Raw genomic sequence first — 17,064 nt, forward strand, 5'->3', positions numbered from 1 at the left:
TGGTAATGTTGTGGTAATGCTGTGGCAATGCTGTGGTAATGCTGTGGTAATGCTGTGGTAATGTTATGATAATAATGTGGTAATGCTGTGGTAATGTTGTGATAATGCTGTGGCAATGCTGTGGTAATGCTGTGGTAATGCTGTGGGAATGCTGTGGTAATGTTGTGGCAATGCTGTGGCAATGCTGTGGTAATGTTGTGGTAATGATGTGGTAATGCTATGATAATAATGTGGTAATGCTGTGGGAATGTTGTGGTAATGTTGTGATAATGCTGTGGCAATGCTGTGGTAATGCTGTGGTAATGTTGTGGCAATGTTGTGGTAATGCTGTGATAATGTTGTGGTAATGCTGTGGTAATGTTATGATAATAATGCGGTAATGCTGTGGGAATGTTGTGGTAATGTTGCGGTAATGTTGTGATAGTGATGTGGTATTGTTGTGGTAATGTTGTGGTAATGCTGTGGTAATGTTGCGGTAATGTTGTGATAGTAATGTGGTATTGTTGTGGTAATGTTGTGGTAATGCTGTTGTAATGCTGTGGTAATGTTGCGGTAATGTTGCGGTAATGTTGCGGTAATGATGTGGTAATGTTATGTTAATAATGTGGTAATGTTGTGGTAATGTTGTGGTAATGTTGTGATAATAATGTGGTAATGTTGTGGTAATGCCGTGGTAATGCTGCAGTAATGTTATGGTAATGATGTGGTAATGTAATGATAATAATGTGGTAATGTTGTGGCAATGCTGTGGTAATGTTGCGGTAATGATGCGGTAATGATGTGGTAATGCTATGATAATAATGTGGTAATGCTGTGGTAATGCTGTGGTAATGTTGTGGTAATGTTGTGATAATGTTGTGGTAATGTTGTGGTCAGACATCGGGCCTCTGTTGGGTGGGAGGAGGATAATGTTGTTGTAATGTTGTGGTAATGTTGTGGTAATGTTGTGGTAATGTTGTCAGACATCGGTCCTCTGCTGGGTGGGAGGAGAATAATGTTGTGGTAATGTTGTGGTAATGTTGTGGTAATGTTGTGGTCAGACATCGGGCCTCTGCTGGGTGGGAGGATCCAGACTCAGCTGGAGAAGGAAGTAGTTCCTTCTCTGGACACAGCTCTGCGCATGGCTGGAGGTAACCATCCTTTATAACACATTATAACACATTTAGCAACTTTTTAACACTCTTGTAACACCTTATAACACCTTTATAACAACAATTTCTAACACTATATCACCGTAACTCCCTTATAACTCCTTTATAACACCTAAACAACACCTTATAACTCCTTTATAACACCTAAACACCTTATAACTCCTTTATGACACCTAAACACCTTATAACTCCTTTATAACACATAAACACCTTATAACTCCTTTATAACACCTAAACACCTTATAACTCCTTTATAACACCTAAACACCTTATAACTCCTTTATAACACCTAAACACCTTATAACTCCTTTATAACACATAAACACCTTATAACTCCTTTATAACACCTAAACACCTTATAACTCCTTTATAACACCTAAACACCTTATAACTCCTTTATAACACCTAAACACCTTATAACTCCTTTATAACACCTAAACAACACCTTATAACTCCTTTATAACACCTAAACAACACCTTATAACTCCTTTATGACACCTAAACACCTTAAAACTCCTTTATAACACCTAAACACCTTATACCTCCTTTATAACACCTAAACAACACTGCATACCTGCTTTATAACACCTAAACAACACCTTATAACACCCTTAACACATGTCTAACAGATTTCTAACACCTTCATAACCCGCTTATCCAGAGCGGCTTCCATTAATGCTTTCATTAGGACGGATAACAACACGACAGTACTACATGGTCAGAGATGGGATTATAATACCTCGTTACAGCTAAAACAGTTATAGCATTATAATACCTCGTTACTGCTACAACATTATAATACCTCGTTACTGCTACAACAGTTATAGCATTATAATACCTCGTTACTGCTACAACAGTTATAGCATTATAATGCCTCGTTACAGCTACAACATTATAATACCTTGTTACTGCTACAACAGTTATAGCATTATAATACCTCGTTACAGCTACAACAGTTATAGCATTATAATACCTCGTTACTGCTAAAACAGTTATAATACCTCGTTACAGCTACAACAGTTATAGCATTATAATACCTCGTTACTGCTAAAACAGTTATAGCATTATAATACCTCGTTACAGCTACAACAGTTATAGCATTATAATACCTCGTTACAGCTACAAAAGTTATAGCATTATAATACCTCGTTATTGCTAAAACAGTTATAATACCTCGTTACTGCTAAAACAGTTATAGCATTATAATACCTTGTTATTGCTACAACAGTTATAGCATTATAATACCTTGTTACTGCTACAACAGTTATAGCATTATAATACCTCGTTACTGCTACAACAGTTATAGCATTATAATACCTCGTTACTGCTACAACAGTTATAGTATTATAATACCTCGTTACTGCTACAACAGTTATGGCATTATAATACCTCGTTACTGCTACAACAGTTATAGCATTATAATACCTCGTTACTGCTACAACAGTTATAGCATTATAATACCTCGTTACTGCTACAACAGTTATAGCATTATAATGCCTCGTTACAGCTACAACATTATAATACCTCGTTACTGCTACAACAGTTATAGCATTATAATACCTCGTTACAGCTACAACAGTTATAGCATTATAATACCTCGTTACTGCTAAAACAGTTATAATACCTCGTTACAGCTACAACAGTTATAGCATTATAATACCTCGTTACTGCTAAAACAGTTATAGCATTATAATACCTCGTTACTGCTAAAACAGTTATAATACCTCGTTACAGCTACAACAGTTATAGCATTATAATACCTCGTTACTGCTAAAACAGTTATAGCATTATAATACCTTGTTACTGCTACAACAGTTATAGCATTATAATACCTCGTTACTGCTACAACAGTTATAGCATTATAATACCTCGTTACAGCTAAAACAGTTATAGCATTATAATACCTCGTTACTGCTACAACATTATAATACCTCGTTACTGCTACAACAGTTATAGCATTATAATACCTCGTTACTGCTACAACAGTTATAGCATTATAATACCTCGTTACTGCTACAACAGTTATAGCATTATAATACCTCGTTACTGCTACAACAGTTATAGCATTATAATACCTCGTTACTGCTACAACAGTTATAGCATTATAATGCCTCGTTACAGCTACAACATTATAATACCTCGTTACTGCTACAACAGTTATAGCATTATAATACCTCGTTACAGCTACAACAGTTATAGCATTATAATACCTCGTTACTGCTAAAACAGTTATAATACCTCGTTACAGCTACAACAGTTATAGCATTATAATACCTCGTTACTGCTAAAACAGTTATAGCATTATAATACCTCGTTACTGCTAAAACAGTTATAATACCTCGTTACAGCTACAACAGTTATAGCATTATAATACCTCGTTACTGCTAAAACAGTTATAGCATTATAATACCTCGTTACAGCTACAACAGTTATAGCATTATAATACCTCGTTACAGCTACAAAAGTTATAGCATTATAATACCTCGTTATTGCTAAAACAGTTATAATACCTCGTTACTGCTAAAACAGTTATAGCATTATAATACCTTGTTACTGCTACAACAGTTATAGCATTATAGTACCTCGTTACAGCTAAAACAGTTATAGCATTATAATACCTTGTTACTGCTACAACAGTTATAGCATTATAATACCTCGTTACTGCTACAACAGTTATAGCATTATAATACCTTGTTACTGCTACAACAGTTATAGCATTATAATACCTCGTTACTGCTACAACAGTTATAGCATTATAATACCTTGTTACTGCTACAACAGTTATAGCATTATAATACCTCGTTACTGCTACAACAGTTATAACATGTGGTCTTAGTTCTTCTGTCATGTTGAAGTCTGTCTCTGTGTCTTCTTCTGTTTACAGTTATAGCATTATAATACCTCGTTACTGCTACAACAGTTATAGCATTATAATACCTCGTTACTGCTACAACAGTTATAATACCTCGTTACTGCTACAACAGTTATAGCATTATAATACCTCGTTACTGCTACAACAGTTATAGCATTATAATACCTTGTTACAGCTACAACAGTTATAGCATTATAATACCTCGTTACAGCTACAACAGTTATAGCATTATAATACCTCGTTACTGCTTCAACAGTTATAGCATTATAATACCTCGTTACAGCTACAACAGTTATAGCATTATAATACCTCGTTACTGCTACAACAGTTATAGCATTATAATACCTCGTTACTGCTACAACAGTTATAGCATTATAATACCTCGTTACTGCTACAACATTATAATACCTCGTTACAGCTACAACAGTTATAGCATTATAATACCTTGTTACTGCTACAACAGTTATAGCATTATAATACCTCGTTACTGCTACAACAGTTATAGCATTATAATACCTCGTTACTGCTACAACAGTTATAGCATTATAATACCTTGTTACTGCTAAAACAGTTATAATACCTCGTTACTGCTAAAACAGTTATAGCATTATAATACCTTGTTATTGCTACAACAGTTATAGCATTATAATACCTCGTTACAGCTAAAACAGTTATAGCATTATAATACCTTGTTACTGCTACAACAGTTATAGCATTATAATACCTCGTTACAGCTACAACAGTTATAGCATTATAATACCTCGTTACTGCTACAACAGTTATAGCATTATAATGCCTCGTTACAGCTACAACATTATAATACCTTGTTACTGCTACAACAGTTATAGCATTATAATACCTCGTTACAGCTACAACAGTTATAGCATTATAATACCTCGTTACTGCTAAAACAGTTATAATACCTTGTTACTGCTACAACAGTTATAGCATTATAATACCTCGTTACTGCTAAAACAGTTATAGCATTATAATACCTCGTTACAGCTACAACAGTTATAGCATTATAATACCTCGTTACAGCTACAAAAGTTATAGCATTATAATACCTCGTTATTGCTAAAACAGTTATAATACCTCGTTACTGCTAAAACAGTTATAGCATTATAATACCTTGTTATTGCTACAACAGTTATAGCATTATAATACCTTGTTACTGCTACAACAGTTATAGCATTATAATACCTCGTTACTGCTACAACAGTTATAGCATTATAATACCTCGTTACTGCTACAACAGTTATAGTATTATAATACCTCGTTACTGCTACAACAGTTATGGCATTATAATACCTCGTTACTGCTACAACAGTTATAGCATTATAATACCTCGTTACTGCTACAACAGTTATAGCATTATAATACCTCGTTACTGCTACAACAGTTATAGCATTATAATGCCTCGTTACAGCTACAACATTATAATACCTCGTTACTGCTACAACAGTTATAGCATTATAATACCTCGTTACAGCTACAACAGTTATAGCATTATAATACCTCGTTACTGCTAAAACAGTTATAATACCTCGTTACAGCTACAACAGTTATAGCATTATAATACCTCGTTACTGCTAAAACAGTTATAGCATTATAATACCTCGTTACTGCTAAAACAGTTATAATACCTCGTTACAGCTACAACAGTTATAGCATTATAATACCTCGTTACTGCTAAAACAGTTATAGCATTATAATACCTTGTTACTGCTACAACAGTTATAGCATTATAATACCTCGTTACTGCTACAACAGTTATAGCATTATAATACCTCGTTACAGCTAAAACAGTTATAGCATTATAATACCTCGTTACTGCTACAACATTATAATACCTCGTTACTGCTACAACAGTTATAGCATTATAATACCTCGTTACTGCTACAACAGTTATAGCATTATAATACCTCGTTACTGCTACAACAGTTATAGCATTATAATACCTCGTTACTGCTACAACAGTTATAGCATTATAATACCTCGTTACTGCTACAACAGTTATAGCATTATAATGCCTCGTTACAGCTACAACATTATAATACCTCGTTACTGCTACAACAGTTATAGCATTATAATACCTCGTTACAGCTACAACAGTTATAGCATTATAATACCTCGTTACTGCTAAAACAGTTATAATACCTCGTTACAGCTACAACAGTTATAGCATTATAATACCTCGTTACTGCTAAAACAGTTATAGCATTATAATACCTCGTTACTGCTAAAACAGTTATAATACCTCGTTACAGCTACAACAGTTATAGCATTATAATACCTCGTTACTGCTAAAACAGTTATAGCATTATAATACCTCGTTACAGCTACAACAGTTATAGCATTATAATACCTCGTTACAGCTACAAAAGTTATAGCATTATAATACCTCGTTATTGCTAAAACAGTTATAATACCTCGTTACTGCTAAAACAGTTATAGCATTATAATACCTTGTTACTGCTACAACAGTTATAGCATTATAATACCTCGTTACAGCTAAAACAGTTATAGCATTATAATACCTTGTTACTGCTACAACAGTTATAGCATTATAATACCTCGTTACTGCTACAACAGTTATAGCATTATAATACCTTGTTACTGCTACAACAGTTATAGCATTATAATACCTCGTTAATGCTACAACAGTTATAGCATTATAATACCTTGTTACTGCTACAACAGTTATAGCATTATAATACCTCGTTACTGCTACAACAGTTATAACATGTGGTCTTAGTTCTTCTGTCATGTTGAAGTCTGTCTCTGTGTCTTCTTCTGTTTACAGTTATAGCATTATAATACCTCGTTACTGCTACAACAGTTATAGCATTATAATACCTCGTTACTGCTACAACAGTTATAATACCTCGTTACTGTTACAACAGTTATAGCATTATAATACCTTGTTACTGCTACAACAGTTATAGCATTATAATACCTCGTTACTGCTACAACAGTTATAGCATTATAATACCTTGTTACAGCTACAACAGTTATAGCATTATAATACCTCGTTACAGCTACAACAGTTATAGCATTATAATACCTCGTTACTGCTACAACAGTTATAGCATTATAATACCTCGTTAATGCTACAACAGTTATAGCATTATAATACCTCGTTACAGCTACAACAGTTATAGCATTATAATACCTCGTTACTGCTACAACAGTTATAGCATTATAATACCTCGTTACTGCTACAACAGTTATAGCATTATAATACCTCGTTACTGCTACAACAGTTATAGCATTATAATACCTCGTTACTGCTACAACAGTTATAGCAACATAATACCTCGTTACTGCTAAAACAGTTATAGCATTATAATGCCTCGTTACAGCTACAACATTATAATACCTCGTTACTGCTACAACAGTTATAGCATTATAATACCTCGTTACAGCTACAACAGTTATAGCATTATAATACCTCGTTACTGCTAAAACAGTTATAATACCTCGTTACAGCTACAACAGTTATAGCATTATAATACCTCGTTACTGCTAAAACAGTTATAGCATTATAATACCTCGTTACTGCTAAAACAGTTATAATACCTCGTTACAGCTACAACAGTTATAGCATTATAATACCTCGTTACAGCTACAAAAGTTATAGCATTATAATACCTCGTTATTGCTAAAACAGTTATAATACCTCGTTACTGCTAAAACAGTTATAGCATTATAATACCTTGTTACTGCTACAACAGTTATAGCATTATAATACCTCGTTACAGCTAAAACAGTTTTAGCATTATAATACCTTGTTACTGCTACAACAGTTATAGCATTATAATACCTCGTTACTGCTACAACAGTTATAGCATTATAATACCTTGTTACTGCTACAACAGTTATAGCATTATAATACCTCGTTACTGCTACAACAGTTATAGCATTATAATACCTTGTTACTGCTACAACAGTTATAGCATTATAATACCTCGTTACTGCTACAACAGTTATAACATGTGGTCTTAGTTCTTCTGTCATGTTGAAGTCTGTCTCTGTGTCTTCTTCTGTTTACAGTTATAGCATTATAATACCTCGTTACTGCTACAACAGTTATAGCATTATAATACCTCGTTACTGCTACAACAGTTATAATACCTCGTTACTGCTACAACAGTTATAGCATTATAATACCTCGTTACAGCTACAACAGTTATAGCATTATAATACCTCGTTACTGCTACAACAGTTATAGCATTATAATACCTCGTTACTGCTACAACAGTTATAGCATTATAATACCTCGTTACTGCTACAACAGTTATAGCATTATAATACCTTGTTACTGCTACAACAGTTATAGCATTATAATACCTCGTTACTGCTACAACAGTTATAACATGTGGTCTTAGTTCTTCTGTCATGTTGAAGTCTGTCTCTGTGTCTTCTTCTGTTTACAGTTATAGCATTATAATACCTCGTTACTGCTACAACAGTTATAGCATTATAATACCTCGTTACTGCTACAACAGTTATAATACCTCGTTACTGCTACAACAGTTATAGCATTATAATACCTCGTTACAGCTACAACAGTTATAGCATTATAATACCTCGTTACTGCTACAACAGTTATAGCATTATAATACCTCGTTACTGCTACAACAGTTATAGCATTATAATACCTCGTTACTGCTACAACAGTTATAGCATTATAATACCTCGTTACAGCTACAACAGTTATAGCATTATAATACCTCGTTACTGCTAAAACAGTTATAATACCTCGTTACTGCTAAAACAGTTATAGCATTATAATACCTTGTTACTGCTACAACAGTTATAGCATTATAATACCTCGTTACAGCTAAAACAGTTATAGCATTATAATACCTTGTTACTGCTACAACAGTTATAGCATTATAATACCTCGTTACTGCTACAACAGTTATAGCATTATAATACCTTGTTACTGCTACAACAGTTATAGCATTATAATACCTCGTTAATGCTACAACAGTTATAGCATTATAATACCTTGTTACTGCTACAACAGTTATAGCATTATAATACCTCGTTACTGCTACAACAGTTATAACATGTGGTCTTAGTTCTTCTGTCATGTTGAAGTCTGTCTCTGTGTCTTCTTCTGTTTACAGTTATAGCATTATAATACCTCGTTACTGCTACAACAGTTATAGCATTATAATACCTCGTTACTGCTACAACAGTTATAATACCTCGTTACTGTTACAACAGTTATAGCATTATAATACCTTGTTACTGCTACAACAGTTATAGCATTATAATACCTCGTTACTGCTACAACAGTTATAGCATTATAATACCTTGTTACAGCTACAACAGTTATAGCATTATAATACCTCGTTACAGCTACAACAGTTATAGCATTATAATACCTCGTTACTGCTACAACAGTTATAGCATTATAATACCTTGTTAATGCTACAACAGTTATAGCATTATAATACCTCGTTACAGCTACAACAGTTATAGCATTATAATACCTCGTTACTGCTACAACAGTTATAGCATTATAATACCTCGTTACTGCTACAACAGTTATAGCATTATAATACCTCGTTAATGCTACAACAGTTATAGCATTATAATACCTCGTTACAGCTACAACAGTTATAGCATTATAATACCTCGTTACTGCTACAACAGTTATAGCATTATAATACCTCGTTACTGCTACAACAGTTATAGCATTATAATACCTCGTTACTGCTACAACAGTTATAGCATTATAATACCTCGTTACTGCTACAACAGTTATAGCATTATAATACCTCGTTACTGCTACAACAGTTATAGCATTATAATACCTCGTTACTGCTACAACAGTTATAGCAACATAATACCTCGTTACTGCTAAAACAGTTATAGCATTATAATGCCTCGTTACAGCTACAACATTATAATACCTCGTTACTGCTACAACAGTTATAGCATTATAATACCTCGTTACAGCTACAACAGTTATAGCATTATAATACCTCGTTACTGCTAAAACAGTTATAATACCTCGTTACTGCTACAACAGTTATAGCATTATAATACCTCGTTACTGCTAAAACAGTTATAGCATTATAATACCTCGTTACTGCTAAAACAGTTATAATACCTCGTTACAGCTACAACAGTTATAGCATTATAATACCTCGTTACTGCTAAAACAGTTATAGCATTATAATACCTCGTTACAGCTACAACAGTTATAGCATTATAATACCTCGTTACAGCTACAAAAGTTATAGCATTATAATACCTCGTTATTGCTAAAACAGTTATAATACCTCGTTACTGCTAAAACAGTTATAGCATTATAATACCTTGTTACTGCTACAACAGTTATAGCATTATAATACCTCGTTACAGCTAAAACAGTTTTAGCATTATAATACCTTGTTACTGCTACAACAGTTATAGCATTATAATACCTCGTTACTGCTACAACAGTTATAGCATTATAATACCTTGTTACTGCTACAACAGTTATAGCATTATAATACCTCGTTACTGCTACAACAGTTATAGCATTATAATACCTTGTTACTGCTACAACAGTTATAGCATTATAATACCTCGTTACTGCTACAACAGTTATAACATGTGGTCTTAGTTCTTCTGTCATGTTGAAGTCTGTCTCTGTGTCTTCTTCTGTTTACAGTTATAGCATTATAATACCTCGTTACTGCTACAACAGTTATAGCATTATAATACCTCGTTACTGCTACAACAGTTATAATACCTCGTTACTGCTACAACAGTTATAGCATTATAATACCTCGTTACTGCTACAACAGTTATAGCATTATAATACCTTGTTACAGCTACAACAGTTATAGCATTATAATACCTCGTTACAGCTACAACAGTTATAGCATTATAATACCTCGTTACTGCTACAACAGTTATAGCATTATAATACCTCGTTACTGCTACAACAGTTATAGCATTATAATACCTCGTTACTGCTACAACAGTTATAACATTATAATACCTCGTTACTGCTACAACAGTTATAACATGTGGTCTTAGTTCTTCTGTCATGTTGAAGTCTGTCTCTGTGTCTTCTTCTGTTTCCAAGGCAAAGTGGAGAACGCCGTCAAAGGTAACAGATTAATAGAAGTGTCATTTAGTATCTGGTCACCAGATCGCCAGTGGTGTGTCATACCCTCACCTCACGTGACCTCCTCTCCTCTCCTCTCCTCTCCACTCCACTCCACTCCACTCCACTCCACTCCACTCCACTCCACTCCACTCCACTCCACTCCACTCCTCTCCTCTCCTCTTCTCTTCAACCCCTTCACCTTCCTCTCCTCTCCTCTCCTCTCCTCTCCTCTCCTCTCCTCTCCTCTCCTCTCCTCTCCAACCCCTTCACCTTCCTCTCCACTCCACTCCACTCCACTCCACTCCACTCCACTCCACTCCACTCCACTCCTCCCCTCTTCTACACTCTTCTCCCCTCTTCTACACTCTTCTCCCCTCTTCTACACTCTTCTCCCCTCTCCTCTCCTCTTCTCTTCAACCCCTTCACCTTCCTCTCCTCTCCTCTCCTCTCCTCTCCTCTCCTCTCCTCTCTTCTCTTCTCTTCTCTTCAACCCCTTCACCTTCCTCTCCTCTCCTCTCCTCTCCTCTCCCTCTTCCTCTCCTCCATAGCGCTGCGTGAGTCTAGGGAGGCGTTGGAGAGTGTCAGTTCTTCGTTGGATGTTCTTCATGAGGGAACGTCTCGTCTGGCGCTCCGTCTGGCATATGAACGGACTTCCCTGTCCAACACCCTGTCTGATCCGGCCTGCACTAATGGAGCTGTGTCACGCACCTGCAGTAACATCCGCATTACGCTCCCACAGCTGGGAATCAACAGCAACTTCTCTGGGGTACGTACACCTACTAAAACATCCGCATTACACACTAAACATGCTAAATACTAAACATGCTAAATGCTAAACATGCTAAATACTACACATGCTAAATACTAAACATGCTAAATACATGCTAAATACTAAACATGCTAAATGCTAAATTTGCTAAATTCTAAACATGCTAAATACTAAACATGATAAATACTAAACATGATAAATACTAAACATGATAAATACTAAACATGCTAAATGCTAAAATTGCTAAATACTAAACATGCTAAATTTGCTAAATGCTAAACATGCTAAATACATTGTAAATACTAAACATGCTAAATACTAAACATGCTAAATACATTGTAAATACTAAACATGCTAAATACTAAACATGCTAAATGCTAAACATGCTAAATGCTAAACATGCTAAATGCTAAACATGCTAAATACTAAACATGCTAAATGCTAAACATGCTAAATGCTAAACATGCTAAATGCTAAACATGCTAAATACTAAACATGCTAAATACTAAATGCACTGTCTGTAGAAGGTCAAAGCTTTCCTTAAGTTTGAGTCAGTCACAGTGGTCAGGTATTCTGCCCCTGTGTACTCTCTGTTTAGGGACAAATATCATTCTTTGCTCAGTTCTTTTGTTAATTCTTTCCAATGTATCTCTCTCTGTCTCTCTCTGTCTATATCTCTGTCTATATCTCTGTCTCTCTGTCTCTCTCCCTCCCTGTCTCTATCTCTGTCTCTCTCTACCTGTCTCTCTCTCTGTCTCTCTCTCTCTCCCTCCCTGTCTCTATCTCTGTCTCTCTCTACCTGTCTCTCTCTCTCTCTCTCTCTCTCTCTCTCGCTCTCTCTCCCCCCATCTATCTGTCTCTCCATCTGTCTCCCTCTAGTTACCAAACGTCAGTCCCCAGTTGGCCAGATTAGAGATTGTCCTGAAGACAGACCTCAGCAACATTTTACAGAAGGTACCATTCTACTCTCTCCATCTCATCCTATATCTGTGGGCCGGGGGGGGGGCAGTAACCACAAGGGTTGTCGGTTCGATTCCCAGGTCTCACTGACAGGTAACATATCCCCCCTACAGCTGGTCTACCCCTGGATAATGTATCATATCCCCCCTACAGCTGCTCTGCCCCTGGATAATGTAACATATCCCCCCTACAGCTTCTCTACCCCTGGATAATGTATCATATTCCCCCTACAGCTGGTCTACCCCTGGATAATGTAACATATCCCCCCTACAGCTGCTCTGCCCCTGGATAATGTATCATATTCCCCCTACAGCTGGTCTGCCCCTGGATAATGTATCATATCCCCCCTACAGCTGCTCTGCCCCTGGATAATGTAACGTATACCCCCTACAGCTGCTCTGCCTCTGGATAATGTATCATATCCCCCCTACAGCTGGTCTACCCCTGGATAATGTAACATATCCCCCCTACAGCTGCTCTGCCCCTGGATAATGTATCATATCCCCCCTACAGCTAGTCTACCCCTGGATAATGTATCATATCCCCCCTACAGCTGGTCTACCCCTGGATAATGGATCATATCCCCCCTACAGCTGGTCTACCCCTGGATAATGTAACATATTCCCCCCTACAGCTAGTCTACCCCTGGATAATGTATCATATCCCCCCTACAGCTGGTCTACCCCTGGATAATGGATCATATCCCCCCTACAGCTGGTCTACCCCTGGATAATGTAACATATCCCCCCCTACAGCTGGTCTACCCCTGGATAATGTAACATATTCCCCCTACAGCTGGTCTACCCCTGGATAATGTAACATATCCCCCCTACAGCTGGTCTACCCCTGGATAATGTAACATATCCCCCCTACAGCTGGTCTACCCCTGGATAATGGATCATATCCCCCCTACAGCTGCTCTACCCCTGGATAATGTAACATATCCCCCCCTGCAGCTGGTCTACCCCTGGATAATGTAACATATCCCCCCTACAGCTGGTCTGCCCCTGGATAATGTAACATATCCCCCCTACAGCTGCTCTACCCCTGGATAATGTATCATATCCCCCATACAGCTGCTCTGCCCCTGGATAATGTAACATATCCCCCCTACAGCTGCTCTACCCCTGGATAATGTATCATATCCCCCCTACAGCTGCTCTGCCCCTGGATAATGTAACATATCCCCCTACAGCTGCTCTGCCCCTGGATAATGTAACATATCCCCCCTACAGCTGGTCTACCCCTGGATAATGTAACATATCCCCCCTACAGCTGGTCTACCCCTGGATAATGTAACATATCCCCCCTACAGCTGCTCTGCCCCTGGATAATGTAACATATCCCCCCTACAGCTGGTCTACCCCTGGATAATGTAACATATCCCCCCTACAGCTGGTCTATCCCTGGATAATGTATCATATCCCCCCTACAGCTGCTCTGCCCCTGAGCAAGGCACTGCCACGTGTCAGGTTAGATAATGTATCATATCCCCCCTACAGCTGCTCTGCCCCTGAGCAAGGCACTGCCATGTGTCAGGTTAGATAATGTATCATATTCCCCCTACAGCTGCTCTGCCCCTGAGCAAGGCACTGCCATGTGTCAGGTTAGATAATGTATCATATTCCCCTTACAGCTGCTCTGCCCCTGAGCAAGGCACTGCCATGTGTCAGGTTAGATAATGTATCATATTCCCCTTACAGCTGCTCTGCCCCTGAGCAAGGCACTGCCGTGTATCAGGTTAGATAATGTATCATATTCCCCCTACAGCTGGTCTGCCCCTGAGCAAGGCACTGCCGTGAGTTAGGTTAGATAATGTAACATATTACAACTAGTGTTTCTATTTTCTCCTCTCCTCTCCTCTCCTCTCCTCTCTCTCCTTCTCTCTCTCCTTCTCTCTCCTCTCTCTCCTCTCTCTCCTTCTCTCTCTCTCCTCTCTCTCCTGTCTCTCTCCTCTCTCTCCTTCTCTCTCTCCTTCTTTCCCCTCCTCTTTCTCTCCTGTCTCTCTCCTCTCTCTCCTTCTCTCTCTCCTTCTCTCTCTCCTTCTCTCTCTCCTTCTCTCTCCTCCTCTCTCTTCTCCTCTTCAGGGTTATTCATCCTTCAATGACACCCCCAGACTGGTCCAACAGCAGACTAAGAATGTAGTAGCAGGTACGCTGTGTGTGTGTGTGTGTGTGTGTGTGTGTGTATGTATGTGTGTGTGTGTGTGTGTGTGTGTGTGTGTGTGTGTGTGTGTGTGTGTGTGTGTGTGTGTGTGTGTGTGTGTGTGTGTGTGTGTGTGTGTGGGGGGGGTCATCATCCTCATCATCTCTTCTTCTCCCTGCTGCGCTGCATTTGTGGGAAACCTTCTCCTCTACACTACAGCTCTGCCTAGTAAGTCTGTCTGCCTGTCTGCCTGTCTGCCTGTCTGCCTGTCTGCCTGTCTGCCTGTCTGCCTGTCTGCCTGTCTGCCTGTCTGCCTGTCTGTCTGTCTGTCTGTCCGTCTGCATCTGTCCATCTCTCCCTCTATCTGTCTGTCTGTCTGCCCATCTCTCCCTCTGTCTGTCCCTCCCTCCCTCCGTCCGTCCGTCCGTCCGTCCGCCTGTTCGTCCGTCCGTCCGTACGTCTGTCTGTCTGTCCATCTCTCTAACCTCTCCTCTCCTCTGTCTAGGAGTGAAGGCCATGCTGGATAAAATAGGAGTAGAGATTATAGGTTTCTCTAAGATGTTCCCAGTGGAAGCCTCTCTGGCCAACTTCACCATCTTCCTGAGTCAGGGCCAGAACAACATGGAGGCCTACTACCCTCAGATGGACCAGATGGACTTCTACAGGTGGAGAGGCTGTGTGTTATAACAGTGGTTATAACAGGTGGAGAGGCTGTGTGGCTGTGATGTTTATAACAGTGGTTATTACAGGTGGAGAGGCTGTGTTCAGTGATGTTTATAACAGTGGTTATTACAGGTGGAGAGGCTGTGTTCAGTGATGTTTATAACAGTGGTTATTACAGGTGGAGAGGCTGTGTGGCTGTGTTCAGTGATGTTTATAACAGTGGTTATAACAGGTGGAGAGGCTGTGTGGCTGTGTGGCTGTGTTCAGTGATGTTTATAACAGTGGTTATTACAGGTGGAGAGGCTGTGTGGCTGTGTGGCTGTGTTCAGTGATGTTTATAACAGTGGTTATTACAGGTGGAGAGGCTGTGTTCAGTGATGTTTATAACAGTGGTTATTACAGGTGGAGAGGCTGTGTTCAGTGATGTTTATAACAGTGGTTATTACAGGTGGAGAGGCTGTGTGGCTGTGTTCAGTGATGTTTATAACAGTGGTTATAACAGGTGGAGAGGCTGTGTGGCTGTGTGGCTGTGTTCAGTGATGTTTATAACAGTGGTTATTACAGGTGGAGAGGCTGTGTGGCTGTGTGGCTGTGTTCAGTGATGTTTATAACAGTGGTTATTACAGGTGGAGAGGCTGTGTGGCTGTGTTCAGTGATGTTTATAACAGTGGTTATTACAGGTGGAGAGGCTGTGTGGCTGTGTTCAGTGATGTTTATAACAGTGGTTATTACAGGTGGAGAGGCTGTGTGGCTGTGTTCAGTGATGTTTATAACAGTGGTTATTACAGATGGAGAGACTGTGTTCAGTGATGTTTATAACAGTGGTTATTACAGGTGGAGAGGCTGTGTTCAGTGATGTTTATAACAGTGGTTATTACAGGTGGAGAGGCTGTGTGGCTGTGTGGCTGTGTTCAGTGATGTTTATAACAGTGGTTATAACAGGTGGAGAGGCTGTGTGGCTGTGTTCAGTGATGTTTATAACAGTGGTTATTACAGGTGGAGAGGCTGTGTTCAGTGATGTTTATAACAGTGGTTATTACAGGTGGAGAGGCTGTGTGGCTGTGTTCAGTGATGTATATAACAGTGGTTATTACAGGTGGAGAGGCTGTGTTCAGTGATGTTTATAACAGTGGTTATTACAGGTGGAGAGGCTGTGTTCAGTGATGTTTATAACAGTGGTTATTACAGGTGGAGAGGCTGTGTGGCTGTGTGGCTGTGTTCAGTGATGTTTATAACAGTGGTTATTACAGGTGGAGAGGCTGTGTGGCTGTGTTCAGTGATGTTTATAACAGTGGTTATTACAGGTGGAGAGGCTGTGTTCAGTGATGTTTATAACAGTGGTTATTACAGGTGGAGAGGCTGTGTGACTGTGTGGCTGTGTTCA

At 38.5% G+C, this 17,064-nt stretch overlaps 1 protein-coding gene across 1 annotated transcript in view; it reads left to right on the plus strand.

Annotated features, from left to right (window-relative positions):
* LOC129856037 (prominin-1-A-like) overlaps positions 1–17,064 on the plus strand; it is a 131,661-nt gene that overhangs the window by 37,695 nt on the left and 76,902 nt on the right. The window contains exons 7-13 of the mRNA XM_055924171.1: positions 1,041–1,130; positions 11,120–11,143; positions 11,692–11,909; positions 12,792–12,866; positions 14,960–15,023; positions 15,237–15,245; positions 15,523–15,682. Coding sequence (XP_055780146.1) covers positions 1,041–1,130; positions 11,120–11,143; positions 11,692–11,909; positions 12,792–12,866; positions 14,960–15,023; positions 15,237–15,245; positions 15,523–15,682 — 640 coding nt within the window. The remainder of the gene's footprint in view (positions 1–1,040; positions 1,131–11,119; positions 11,144–11,691; positions 11,910–12,791; positions 12,867–14,959; positions 15,024–15,236; positions 15,246–15,522; positions 15,683–17,064) is intronic.

This window comes from Salvelinus fontinalis, chromosome 5, assembly GCF_029448725.1.
Source record: "Salvelinus fontinalis isolate EN_2023a chromosome 5, ASM2944872v1, whole genome shotgun sequence".
Classification (NCBI taxonomy): domain Eukaryota; kingdom Metazoa; phylum Chordata; class Actinopteri; order Salmoniformes; family Salmonidae; genus Salvelinus; species Salvelinus fontinalis.